General features: G+C 41.1%; 1 protein-coding gene across 6 annotated transcripts in view; it reads left to right on the top strand.

Moving 5' to 3' along the window:
- RNF180 (ring finger protein 180) overlaps window positions 1-13,067 on the top strand; it is a 91,965-nt gene that overhangs the window by 65,115 nt on the left and 13,783 nt on the right. For 5 of the 6 annotated variants that reach the window (XM_059694544.1, XM_059694543.1, XM_059694542.1 and 2 more), the window contains exons 5-6: window positions 7,168-7,393; window positions 11,921-12,049. In XM_059694544.1, the coding sequence (XP_059550527.1) occupies window positions 7,168-7,393; window positions 11,921-12,049 (355 nt within the window). Of the gene's footprint in view, window positions 1-7,167; window positions 7,394-11,920; window positions 12,050-13,067 lie in introns of those variants that run through there. The other variant, XR_009452670.1, reaches the window with a different exon arrangement.

Genomic DNA, 13,067 nt, shown 5'->3' with positions numbered 1-13,067 from the left:
CCTGGGGACTGACGGGTCCCAGGTTCGATTCCGGTCAAGGGCATGTACCTTGGTTGCGGGCACATCCCAAGTGGGGGGTGTGCAGGAGGCAGCTGGTTGATGTTTCTCTCTCATCGATGTTTCTAGCTCTCTATCCCTCTCCTTTCCTCTCTGTAAATAATCAATAAAATATATATTTTTAAAAAAAGATAAAACAAAAATATATGTATATTTTTTAATTTATTCATTCATTTTTGGAAAAGGAGAATAGAGGAGAGAGCAGGTAGGCTTGAGTTTATTGAGTGAAACTAATTAAACAATTAGGAGAAGAAGAGAGCATGAGAGGAGAGGAAAAGCAAGCATACATTTTTTTAAAAATGACTATTAGAGAAAGAGAAAGGAGAAGGATTCATGGAATTGGAACAGGGGAGAGGAAGTTAGATATATGAATAAGCCAACAGAGACTACAATAATAATAATACATCAGTAAATCAGATAAAGAAGATCAGTTTTTAACCAGGGGTAAAAAGAAAGGAAAGAGAAAAACTGAAGTGGGGACAGGAAAGTGGAAAATATGATGGAAGAAGAAGTGAGGAAGAAAAGGGTGGAAAAAATAAGATAAAATAATAAAATATTTTATTTTTTAAAACAAAAGATAAAGAAGTGAAGTGTCATTCACTTCAGCTGAGTTTTAATGCCCCATGGGGGCTAGTTTAAGACCCCACTCTTCTGTTCTGTCTGCCACTTCTGTTTCCTGTAAGGTAGTTAGCACCTTGTTGAAGTTCCAAGTGATCCACAGCTCCTCTGTTTGTATGCAAGCAGGCGGGACCAATCTGCCTGCTGTCAGTGTTAATCTCTCAAGCTTCTGTTTCCAACAGGGCTTTAGGTGCTGTATTGCTTTCCTTTTCCGGGGACTGAGCCCCCCTTTTCAACTCAGTCCCTGAGGGCTCTTTAGGGCTATTCAAGTCTTTCCTTTGTACAGCTCAGGTTGTAGTCTGGGTCTGGCTGTATTGGCTGTCTTGAGGCTGCTGGGAGGGGCTGGCTCTTCAGGAGTAAAAGAGCTGCTTAGATGTCTCAGTGCTGGGCTCCCAGTCACCTCTCCCCCATCCACTCTCCTCCACAGCCTCTCCCATGACTCCACAAACCCACACCTCCACCACAGTGAGTACTTGTATTTGAAAGGTCTTATGAACTGGTTTTATCGAATAAAGACAAAGATAGCCGAAACCGGTTTGGCTCAGTGGATAGAGCGTCGGCCTGCGGACTGAAAGGTCCCAGGTTCGATTCCGGTCAAGGGCATGTACCTAGGTTGCGGGCACATCCCCAGTAGGGGGTGTGCAGGAGGCGGCTGATCGATGTTTCTCTCTCATCGATGTTTCTAACTCTCTATCCCTCTCCCTTCCTCTCTGTAAAAAATCAATAAAATATATTTTAAAAAAATAAAAATAAATAAAAAAATAAAGACAAAGACAAAACAGCGGCAAAACAACTGTTTCTCCCTGCCCGCCCCCCCTGCATCGCATGGCTCGGGCAACTCTTCAGGCCTCCTTTCTGGGCTCAGCCTCTTTCAGCTGTGGACTTAGATCTAGAACCCTCTGCTGCCAGCAACCCTGTGGACCTCTCTTCCATAGTCGGATGTTATGCCTGTCTCCAAGGGACGCGGACTTGGTGCCATGCAGCTTCCTTCTGACCTTGTCCCGGTGGTCACACACGTCTCTCTCTCCCGCCCAGATCCCCGATTCTACCATTCTCCTGGTGTGCTGTGCCCCTCCCGGCTGTGAATGGTCTCACCAGCTGTGTCTACTTCGCCAATTCCAGATGGATGTTACTCAATTTAGGTGCCCCGTTTATCTGCTCTGGGATAAGGCTCAGTACATGTCTACCTATTCAGCCACCATTTTTTCCTTCCGCCAGGTTTTTGAACACTTTATGTAGCTTTATTTTTTTAATTAGCACTTGAGTGAGGCTTATTGCATTAGCCTGTTTTCCCATATTGACCAAAAGTGTTTTTTGGGGAATATAGAAAACTCTTCCAATTGTTTCCTAAAATGTATTTTTGATGACCGACATGGAAGTGTTATCCATGGGGAGAGATCCTCATCTCTACCAGTTGCTTGTAGGGGTGGTCTTCTTACAATATCCCAAGAAAATGAATTTTCAGAGACTCACACGAGTGGATGAGGTGTTGTAGAAAGCTTTATTTCTGTTGAATTACACCCCCGTTTCCAAGGTCCCACTTCCCCTTGTCCTGCCAAGGAAGAAGTGTAGCTTCTGCTTCAGCAGAGCTAGAATCAGAGACAGTTTCCAGAGTTTCCTCTCCATGTTGGAGCCGTCTAGTCCAGATCAGGCTAGCTTAGCTTGTGTTCCTTGCTGCAGTCCATCAGTCAGTTTTGTGTGGGGTCAGCAGGGCCACATGGCTATAGAGGAAACACAGGCAAATGCAGAAAAGCAAATTCCTTTAGTTAGGGGATTATCTATTCCCAAATTTTTGCAGGTTTGCAGTGACCCTGCCTACCTTGGGCAATGATCTCTGTTTCCAGGTTTTGACTGAAGGCATCTTCCTCCCTATGTTGTACCAGTTTTACTGTGCATGCATCTATTTCCCTTTGTTGGACCCCTTTCCCCAGTGGTCTGCAGGGAATGGGCTGGTGGTTCCCTGGGAGTGCAACGTTGCAGCTTCCTGGTGAAGCTGCCCAAATGACATCCATAATATCTGGCTTTCTCTTTGCTCCTTTCCTATTATTAGTAACTAGCTAATTACAGAAGCTAGTATATATTAGAAATGCAAAACTATCAAATTTGGAATATGCATTTGTACAAATTTGAAGTCATATTCTGATACTAGAAATACAGATTCTTATGACACAATGACATAAAAATTTACATTTTTTAAGAATCATAAATGAAAAGAATTCTGTAACATTTATGTCTGTATATTTAGAGTAGCTTTCATGTGCCATTCCTTAATTACTGCTATTTTCTGATAACTTTAATAGCTAAATTTTTTCCATAACTAGCATGGACTTTATATCAAATATAGAAGGAGTTCTTATCATTTGCAACAGCATGGATGGAACTGGAGAGCATTATGCTAAGTGAAATAAGCCAGTCAGAGAAAGATAAATATCACACGATCTCACTCTTTTATGGAATATAATGAACAACATAAACTGATGAACAAAGACAGATCCAGAGACAGAGAAACATTGATCAGACCATCAGTTTATGTGAAGAGGTTAAAAGATATAATGAAAAGATGAGGGAGGGAAGAATTTGTTCTAGGAATGAATCATAGTCCACAAAGTCAGGTATTCAAGAAATGTAATTTTCAGTATTTTTAACTAAATGTTATTTGTACTTAACAAATATGTAATGGATATTTGCTGAATGAATGAATAAATGAGTAAATTTAATTTTTTTGAGCCCTCTTTCTGTTGGAGACTAGAAACTAAATCTTAATCAATACACAACTTTTTCCTCTCCTTTCCCCCTAGGTATGTGTCCTCAGTTTCTAGGTCAGCATAATGAAAGGTGTAATGAATATTTGGCGTGGTTGACACCTACTAAGCTGTCTGCATGGTTACTTCACTTTCTTTCTTGTATTGAGTGATTGATTGACAGTACTTTAACTGTCCACTCAGTGCTAAGTCAGTGCTATCTTTTGCTGCTCCTTCTGTGCTAAGCATGGGAGAATTCTGAGACCTTGCTTCCTCCTTAGACTATATTCTAGAGATTGGAGGTTGTGGGCTTCCTATCAAAACCCAAAATCTGATGGAATTTCTTATCCTGTCCATTATTCTCCGATTTAGGTGAATATGTTGCATAGTGTTCTCTCAGAGATCCTCCAGATTTCTGCCCAAATCCCAAAGAATCTTTATCTAGTATATGTTGAGCATAGGAGATGGGGAAAGCAGAAGCAGGGAAAAAAAAAACTTCTTTTCTATCATTTATACTCAGAATCCTGGCTTTTGAAAATCAAATGCCAAAAATTTAATAATTTCTTTGTTATTTACATACTGTTATGCCATCCATTCCTTGAGGCAATCAAACATTATCTATTTCTGCCTGAGTGGAGAAGAAGGGTCATGGATAACAAGGTCCTTGAACAGAAAACACACTGGTTAATATATAAATGGAGGAGCTTTTTTTGCTACAAAGATACACAGAAAATAAAGAAGTAAGTAATACGGCAGGAAAAGAGGCCCAAGAGCTTTAGTAAAGAAGAAAGAAGACTGAAAGAACTCTTTACTCTCTAGTAATGAGTGACAGGCTGTGGTTTTGAGCAGCTGCATTTAGTGGATCTGGAACTGATTGACAGCTGTAAGGATTGGCACTGGAGGCTGAAAAATGGCTTTTATTATAGACGTGTTCACTCTCCATGGTAGCTCATAGCCCAATGGGACTTCTCACCTGCCTGGAGCCCAGAAACACGGATCTTTGACTTCTTTTTTAAAAACTTCAAAAGAAGTTGCGAAATGCAAATAAGAATAAAAATGTGAACTCAAAGGATATGATTATTTTAAGACTTAAGAGGGCAAAAATCAAATTTTTCATCATAAAACCAGTGCCTCCTCCTTAACCAAAATGAAAATTAGCTGTTGCTGATTTTGGTTTCAAAATATCTTAAATTTTCAAGGCAACCACTCTGGTTCAGGTCCTTGGTACCCCATTCCTTAATTACAGCCTCTTTCTGCCACTTAAGACTCACATTCTTATAAATATACTAGAGGCCCTGTGCACTCGCCTGGCCTGTGGGGATCAGGCTAAAACGAGCTCTCCCACATCTCCCAAGGAGTCCCGGATTGTGAGAGGGCGCAGGCCAGACCGAGGGACCCCACCAGTGCAGGATCGGGGCCAGGGAGGGATCCTGGGAGGGCTCCAGGGCATGTCTGGCCTGTCTCACCCAGTCCTGATCGGCCAGACCCCAGCAGCAAGCTAACCTACCGGTTGGAGCATCTGCCCCCTGGTGGTCAGTGAGCATCATAGCGACTTGTCAAACAGTCAGAGGGACAGTTAGCATATTATATAGAGAGAGATTTTTCTTCTATATATATATAGGTTTTTCATATATATATATATGTGTAGTTCTTTTTAAAGAACTAGTTCTTAGGCCTTACTAGCTTGATACGTTCACTGCAGTATTCCTAGTGCCTTGTGTATCGGTGCTATGTACTGAGTTGTGTCCTCTCAAAATTCATCTGTTGAAGCTCTAACCCCCAACAAGATAGGGATTTTAGGAGATAATAAAGATTAAACGTGGTCATATCATAGGGGTGGAGGGGGTGGTCACATAGGATTGTTGGCCTTGTAAGAAAAGGAAGAAAGATCTCTCTGCATGCACAGAGGAAAGGCCGTGTGAGCGCAAAGAGAGAAGGTGGCATCTGCAAGCCGGGAAGGGAGCCTTCCTCAGAACTCACCGTATTTGACACCCTGATCTTGGATTCCCAGCTTGAAGACAAAAATAAATGTTTGCTGTTTAAGCTACCCCGTCTGTGGTATTTTGTTATTGCAACCTGAGCAGACTAAGAAAGCCTGAAATAATGCTTATTAACTCACTCAATAAATATTTATTGATTGAGGGGGAATTAGCAGTGCTGTGTTCAGGAACATAATGAAACTTCCCAGGCTAGCAAGGAATGGCCTCTACTGTAGGCTTTGCCGATCATAGTCTCTCACCACTGCTTAGTTCTGCCAGGTAGCACAAAGCAGCCATCCACAGTACAGAGGCAAAGGAGCATGGCTGTGTTCCAGTGAAGTTTTACTTACAGAAACAGGCAGCAGCCTGTCTTTGGCCCATAGTCTATCACTTGCCCAGTCCTGATCAATAGCAACTGACCCACCTTATCTCTCCAAGGAATATTCCCTATTCCTTATTGGAAAAACCCTGTGTAGTCAGACTGACAGGTGCCTCATCCTCACTCTCCATGGTTTCCCCATACTTTCCTCTTAACTCAAATTTCCTTTCCACTCTCACCCTTCATTCCAATTTCTATTCTTCCCTCCAGGTCCAGGAGTTAAGAAAAAGTAAATAAAGCATAATCCATGCCCACAAGGGTCATATAAATGTAATAGAGGAGGACATATGTAGAACAAGCGTGCTTGATGTAGAAGTATTGTGGAAGGTATCAGAAGAATAGTAGGGGCCTAACAGAGGGGTGGAACACTTTTACAGGGGGCAGAGTAATAGAAGGAGAGTGATCAGGCGTCAGAGAGGAATCAGGAGACTGAGAGGAGGAGCAAGTCCACAAAGACAGGAAGGGGGAAGGCAAGCAAGGAGAGAGAGAGAGAGAGAGAGAGAGAGAGAGAGAGAGAGAGAGAGAGGTGGGGGGGTGGGGAGGGAGGGGGAGAGAAGCTGAAACATGAAAAGATGAGATGAGATAATTTTATTTATGTAAAATACGTGTGTACCTAGGTTAAAAATAAGAGGAAAAGATAGATCAATATCTACTGATACAGGTATTCATGATATGTTGATAAGTGAAAAAGTAGCAGCGTGTTTATGTGCACATGTGCTTTTATATTTTGTGTGAGCCAAGATAAGGTATGAAAGGTCTTAACCACTGTTGTCTCAGGGATGGTTGCTTGTGAAAAGTAGGGAGTTAGCAGGCAAGTGGAGATGGTTATTGTGAGTTTAGCTCTAAATAACAGAACCTTGTCTGACAGGAGCAGCAGCCCACACAGACTAAGACAATCATTATACTTAGCAGGAAATTGAGAATCAGAGTGATTGAATAAGGTTAAGGTCACAATAACTTATTTAAGCCACAGGTCTGTTTGACTTTACAGCCCAAATTCTGAACCACTTCTCTATACTGCATCCATAAAATTTCATATGGTGGTGGGGGTAGGACAAATGGAGAATCTTTAATCCTGGGTCTGGTATACCTAACACTTACTAATTAGTGCTGATTACTTAGAGATACAGGTGTGCTTAATGTGCTTAGGTATATGTTAGCATTTAGCATTCTATAAAAAGAATAATGGAGATTTTGAGTTTTTTCGTGTGTTTTCAGTTTCTTCTTTACAAGGTAGTATTTCTGTCAGTTTGAATGTCACAGAAACAAATGTTATATGCTTTTATAAATATTTTCATTCATTTTTAACAAAATATAAAGTCAGTCTCTCTTTTTTCAAGGAAACTAATCTCATGCTGAACTAAGAAAAATTGGTTTTGCTTATGTTTTGCAGACTTTGACTAATGACATGAATACAGATGATGAAAATGAATATGTAGAAGAAAAGGAAAGCTACATCTGTGCAGTGTGTCTGGATGTTTATTTCAACCCATACATGTGTTACCCTTGCCACCACATCTTCTGTGAGCCCTGCTTACGGACTCTTGCCAAAGACAATCCTGCAAGCACTCCCTGCCCACTATGTCGGACAATTATTTCCAGAGTCTTTTTCCAGACAGGTAACTGTTCCCTTTCATTAACATGATTGCCTCTGTATTCTCTTTGTTCCAGAGCTTAATGTATTTTATAAACTACTAGAGGCCCGGTGCACAAAATTTGTGTGGGGGGGGGGGCGGGGGGGGGGGGGAGTTGTCCCTCAGCCCGGCCTACCCCTCTCACAATCAGGGACCCCTCAGGTAGGGTCCCTAGGCCTGGCCAGCGATCAGGGCCTATCGAGGCTTTCCTTCCCCCTGCTGCCAGCAGTTGGCCCTGCCCCCACTACTGCCACTGCTTGCCATCTGTGCAGCTCTCCCCCCACCCCCCCGCCCCCACCACCGGTCGCCTCCCTCTGCAGGCGATAGGTGTGGGGTGTAATCGCTTGGCTGTCCCGGGCCTCCCTCTGCGGGATGATTGCTGGCTGTCCCCACACACCCACCACAGCATCGCTAGCTGGTGGCCTGGGCCTCCCTCTGTGGAGCGATTGATCGTGGGGCCCCCAGATCGATCGCCCTGTAGAGGGGGGCCCGCCCACCCGCCGCAGCACCACCAGCCAGGTGCCCTGGGCCTCCCTCTTTGGCCACTGGCCGGGTGGCCTGGGCCTCCCTCTGTGGTGCGATCATGGGGCGTTGGGGGGCCCCCCAACCAATCACACTGCACCCGCCTTGGCAGGCCTGGCGCCAGTGGGTGTCATAGCGTAGTCATCTGGAAGGTCATCTGGATGGTCGTTCTGCTGTTCGGTCATTCAGTTGATTTGCATATTCTTTTATTATAGAGCATGAGAAAATTATTGAAAATCATATACAGTGTAACATAATTTGTTCCTCTCCCTCCAGTTTATAAAACAGTGTTTGCCCAACTCATAGAACTCTGTTAGAATCATAGGATCATAGGTAAGAATAGTTTCTCATCTTTTTAATCCCTTACTCTATGCTGAGGTCTTTTCTAGATCATACTAAGTAGCTATTTTTTAGTCTTTACGTGGACTTCTCCAGTGTCAAGGATATTCCATCGAAACTTGAAGCAGCCCTATTGATTGTTTATTCCTCATATCTGCCTTCCACTATTACTCATTCTTTGGCCCTTGTTATTATCTCTGGAGTATCAGAGGATATACCTGTAAATGTCCGAGAAAAATTATTATGCCTTCCCCCACACTCCAGATCATCTCAACCTTCTTATTGTTCTTAAGGTCTTTCTTCTTAAATGAGAAGAAAGTAAAATTGGAGCAAGGATTTGTTTATTTTATTATCATACAAAGATGGAATATAAAACAGTATTTAAAACACACTTTAGATACAGAGACAAAGAAGTATTAAACAGATTGTCAAACTTCAGTGGGAAGGCAGGGGAGGGTGGGGGGGGGCAGGTAAGAGATCAACCAAAGAATTTGATGCATGCATATAAGCATAACTAATGGACACAGACACTAAGGGGGTGGGGGCATGTGCCGGGGAGGCCAGGGGGAGGTCAGTGGGGAGAAAGGAGACATATGTACTACTATTTGTAATACTTTAAACAATAATAAATAAATAAATAATATAAAATAAAACTTACTAATGAAGAGAGAAAAAGCTAATGAATGTGGATCATAGAGAACTGCCAAGAAAAGAGGGAAGAATGATAGAGGTGAGCAGAGCTAATATTTACTGAGTGCTGCACTGCAGTGTGCTAAATGTTAAAGGAAAGAATGTCTATCTCCACATTCTTGCCTCAACCACAGAGGATTTGATGGGGATCACAGTAAGTACAGTAAATTGGAGAAAACACATGGTACATTTTTCTCCCTGAAAAGAAAATCCAAGGACTCACCTGCAAGGGGGAATCAGATTTCGAAGATAAGCTTTGAGTGGCCTAACCCAGCCAGCTGCATGACAACTAGCAAACCTGGTTTTAGGCTTAGTAATCAAATCATGAAGAGAAAATAAAGCTTCACCTCTTTGGTCTGCCCAGTGCATGTAGACTGGAGCACAAAATCCCTGAACTGAGCTTGGGCAGACCTGGGGATGAAAGGAGACAAAAGGGCATGTCAAGCATAGTGACTTTACCCAGTAGAGAAATGTGATTGGGACATTAAGCTGTCATCAGTCTCACTACGCAAATCTATTTCTCTTTCTCTTTCTCTCTCTCTCTCTCTCATTCTTTGTTGTTTCAAGTATTACATATGTCTCCATTTTCCCCCATTGCCTTCTCCCCCGCTCCCAAGCCTTCAACACCCATTGTCTGTGTCCTTGGGTTGTGCATATGAGTTCACTGGTTGATCTCTTACAACCCCCCACCAGCCCCCCAGCCTCCCCTATCTTCCCTCTAAGGTTTGATGGTCTGTTCAATGCTTCTCTGTCTCTGAATCTATTTTTGTTCATCAGTTTATGCTGTTGATTATATTCCACAAATGAGTGAGATCATGTGATATTTATCTTTCTCTAACTGGCTTATTTCGCTTAACATAATGCTCTCCATGTCCATCCATGCTATTGCAAATGGTAAGTTCTTTTTTACAGCAGCATAGTATTCCTTTGTGTAGATGTACTACTGTTTTTTAATCCACTCACCTGCTAATGGGCATTTAGGCTGTTTCCAAATCTTAGCTATTGTAAATTGTGCTGCTATGAACATAGGGGTGAATATATCCTTTCTGATTGGTGTTTCTGATTCCTTGTGATATATTCCTAGAAGTGGGATCACTGGGTCAAAGGAGAGTTCCATTTTTAATTTTTTGAGGAAACTCCATACTGTCTTCCACAGTGGCTGCACCAGTCTGCATTCCCACCAGCAATGCATGAGGGTTACTTTTTCTCCACATCCTCGCCAGCACTTGTCATTTGTTAATGATAGCCATTCTGACAGGTGTGAGATGGTACCTCATTACTGTTTTGATTTGCATCTCTCAGATTAGTGACTTTGAGCATGTTTTCATATTCTCTTGGCCTTTTGTATGTCCATTTTCGAAAAGTGTCTGTTTAGTTCCTTTGCCCATTTTTTTGATTGGACTGTTTATCTTGCTTTTGTTAAGATGTCTGAATTCCCTATAAACTTTGGAGATTAAACCCTTATCGGAGATAACATTGGCAAATATGTTCTCCCATGCAGTGGGCTTTCTTGTTGTTTTGTTGATTGTTTCTTTTGCTGTGCAGAATGGGCAGATTACTCTTTCTTTCCTTGGGAAGAACAAGTAAAGGATGGAAACAGTGAAGAAAGCAGTTCCATGAGAGGGCAGGAGCTCACTGGAGGCTCCTCATTTCTGGCTTATATTGATGTGGGGAAAGCGGTTCTTTCTAATACCAGATCCCTTGGGGTCTTTGGAGTGAAAAAAGTGGAGGTACCAATGACATCCTTTCTCAATATTATCTCTGGCTATTTGTATGAGAAAGCATTTACTAGAAGCCTGTTTCAATAAGAAGCATTTAGACCATGTACACAGCGATTTAGACAGATGTTGTCCCTGCCTTTCATGATCTAATTTAACACTGATAATTATTTTAAAATTGCTTTCCCTAACATCTTAAAGCAATGATGGTTCAAGTGTTCTTTTGATTCATTTATCAAAACAACAAAGATATAATTTCCTTTGTTTTCAAAGTCAGTTTTTTTCTAACATAAATCATATTGAGAATACATATTCCACTGGAATAAGTATTTGGTTGTGTACTATAATATAGAAGCTGTCAGTAATAAAGGGACTATTCCTACTTAATTATTTATACCCTACCTCAAAAGAATTTGAGGTGCTTTAAAGATATAATTAATGAAGTAGCAGCACAAGGGGATGTATTAATTGAAATAGAATATAAAGACCAGGTGAGAATGGATGGGCTGATAAATAAGCCATATGGCCCTACATTATAACTACAATTAGATATGAACTACCTGGTTTTAAATAATCTGGCTGCCTAGGGAAAATTAAAACTATGTACACAATTAAATGATTCTCATGATTCATGAAAAGAAACATAGCATTTCCTAAAGGTGAGCAAAGATTTTTCTGGCACTTTAAAGGGAATTTTTCATGTGATTTCTCCTAGAGGATATATTAGAAAAGCTGATACTGCATTTGCTCTGAGGATTTTTTAAGGTCATCACCTACTTGGTATCCTCAGGTTTTGCATCTGCGGATTCAACCAACCATGATCACTCCTGAGCCTCCCATGATTTTACTCTAGCTATTCTGTTGCTACATCCCTAACACACTATTATTCCCCCCCCCCTTTTTTTTAATGTGCCTTCTATTTCCATCTTTTAGTCTGCAGTCTTCTTGAGGGCAGGAGATATGTCTTATCCACCGTTGCATCCTCCACGTCCGGCAGAGTATCTGACGTATAAGCTTCACAGTAGATGCATGTCCTATGTTGACATAATCAAAGTTGCCTCAAATATGAATTTGGGAGAATTTCATTTGGCTTGACTTACAAAGAAAATTGACTCTAGTTTCATCTTCACTGTCTTAAAGAGATCTCACTATATTACCAAAATATTACAAAAATTATTTTTTGTGTTCTTGCCATTTTACTCAAATTAATGTCTTAAAATAGTTTGCTTTTGCTTTATTCTAGAACTGAACAATGCCACAAAAACTTTCTTCACTAAAGAATATTTGAAAATAAAACAAAGCTTTCAGAAATCCAGCTCTGCTAAGTGGCCCCTACCGAGCTGCAGAAAGAAAGCATTCCATCTTTTTGGAGGTAAGGAAACTAATTAAAAAAAAAAAAAATAAAGGTCTGCTAGCTTTGTACAAGCTTTCTTTTTAAAGCTGTTTCCTTCCTGCCTTAACAGTGTTACCAGAAACATATTTCTGAATTGATCAATTTTAAGTAAGGATTTTGCTGAAAGCTACATGTGTACACATGAAGAAAATGGAGACTATGCAATACAAGCAATAATTGGGAGAAACTCATTAAATTTACTTTGCCTTGTGGTCAGTAATGTTTAATTGGGTAGGTAATGAAATGCGTCTCAAAAGTAAGAGATTTGTCTACTTAGGTTTAGTATTTTGCAATTGTCTCACAAGATGAGGACAAGTAGTTCGTGGCAGAGCCTTGTCTCAGAGGCGTCTAGTGGACTAGGAAGACCAGCTTCTGTGTTCAGGTCTAACTAGCTGTTTGACCTCAGGGATATCATCGAAACCTCTTCTTTTGTTTCTGTCTTCTGATCTGTTAGATGGGAATAATTATATCGGCCCTGTCTAATTAATGGAGTTGTTATAAGGATCAAATGAGCTAATGTGAAAGCACTTCCTAAATTATAACAAATTGCACTACATAGAAGGAATTATCAAAATACAGGCAAGGCAATCTATAATACCTTTTCCACCTTTGAGAATTTCTTACTGTTTATACAGTAACAAATGATCATACAATATGAGTTTAAAATATAATTTCACCTTTTATAAAACCATGGTATGTCAGAGAATGATCCATTGTGCAGTTTTAGTACTTGCCCTTGATGATATTACGGGGTCTGGGAGGGAAGGGTTAGATGTGGGATATGGGGAACTGTGATCTTCAGGGAACAGGAGGGACTTTTGTAAAGAAGATGGATGATAGCACAGCAAGGACATCAACCAAAAGGAGAAAGAAACAGAGCCTGCATGCTTGAGGTAAAAAAATTAACTGATTTACAAACTCCCTAAGGTTTGAAGAAAGTAGTTTAAGGATCAAATATAACTTTATACAGTGGTTTGAATGAAGAAAGTAGTTTAAG

Source organism: Myotis daubentonii, chromosome 4 (assembly GCF_963259705.1).
Source record: "Myotis daubentonii chromosome 4, mMyoDau2.1, whole genome shotgun sequence".
Classification (NCBI taxonomy): Eukaryota; Metazoa; Chordata; class Mammalia; order Chiroptera; family Vespertilionidae; genus Myotis; species Myotis daubentonii.
Note: the sequence above shows the minus strand (reverse complement) of the source record. Positions and strands in the feature narration are given on the sequence as shown.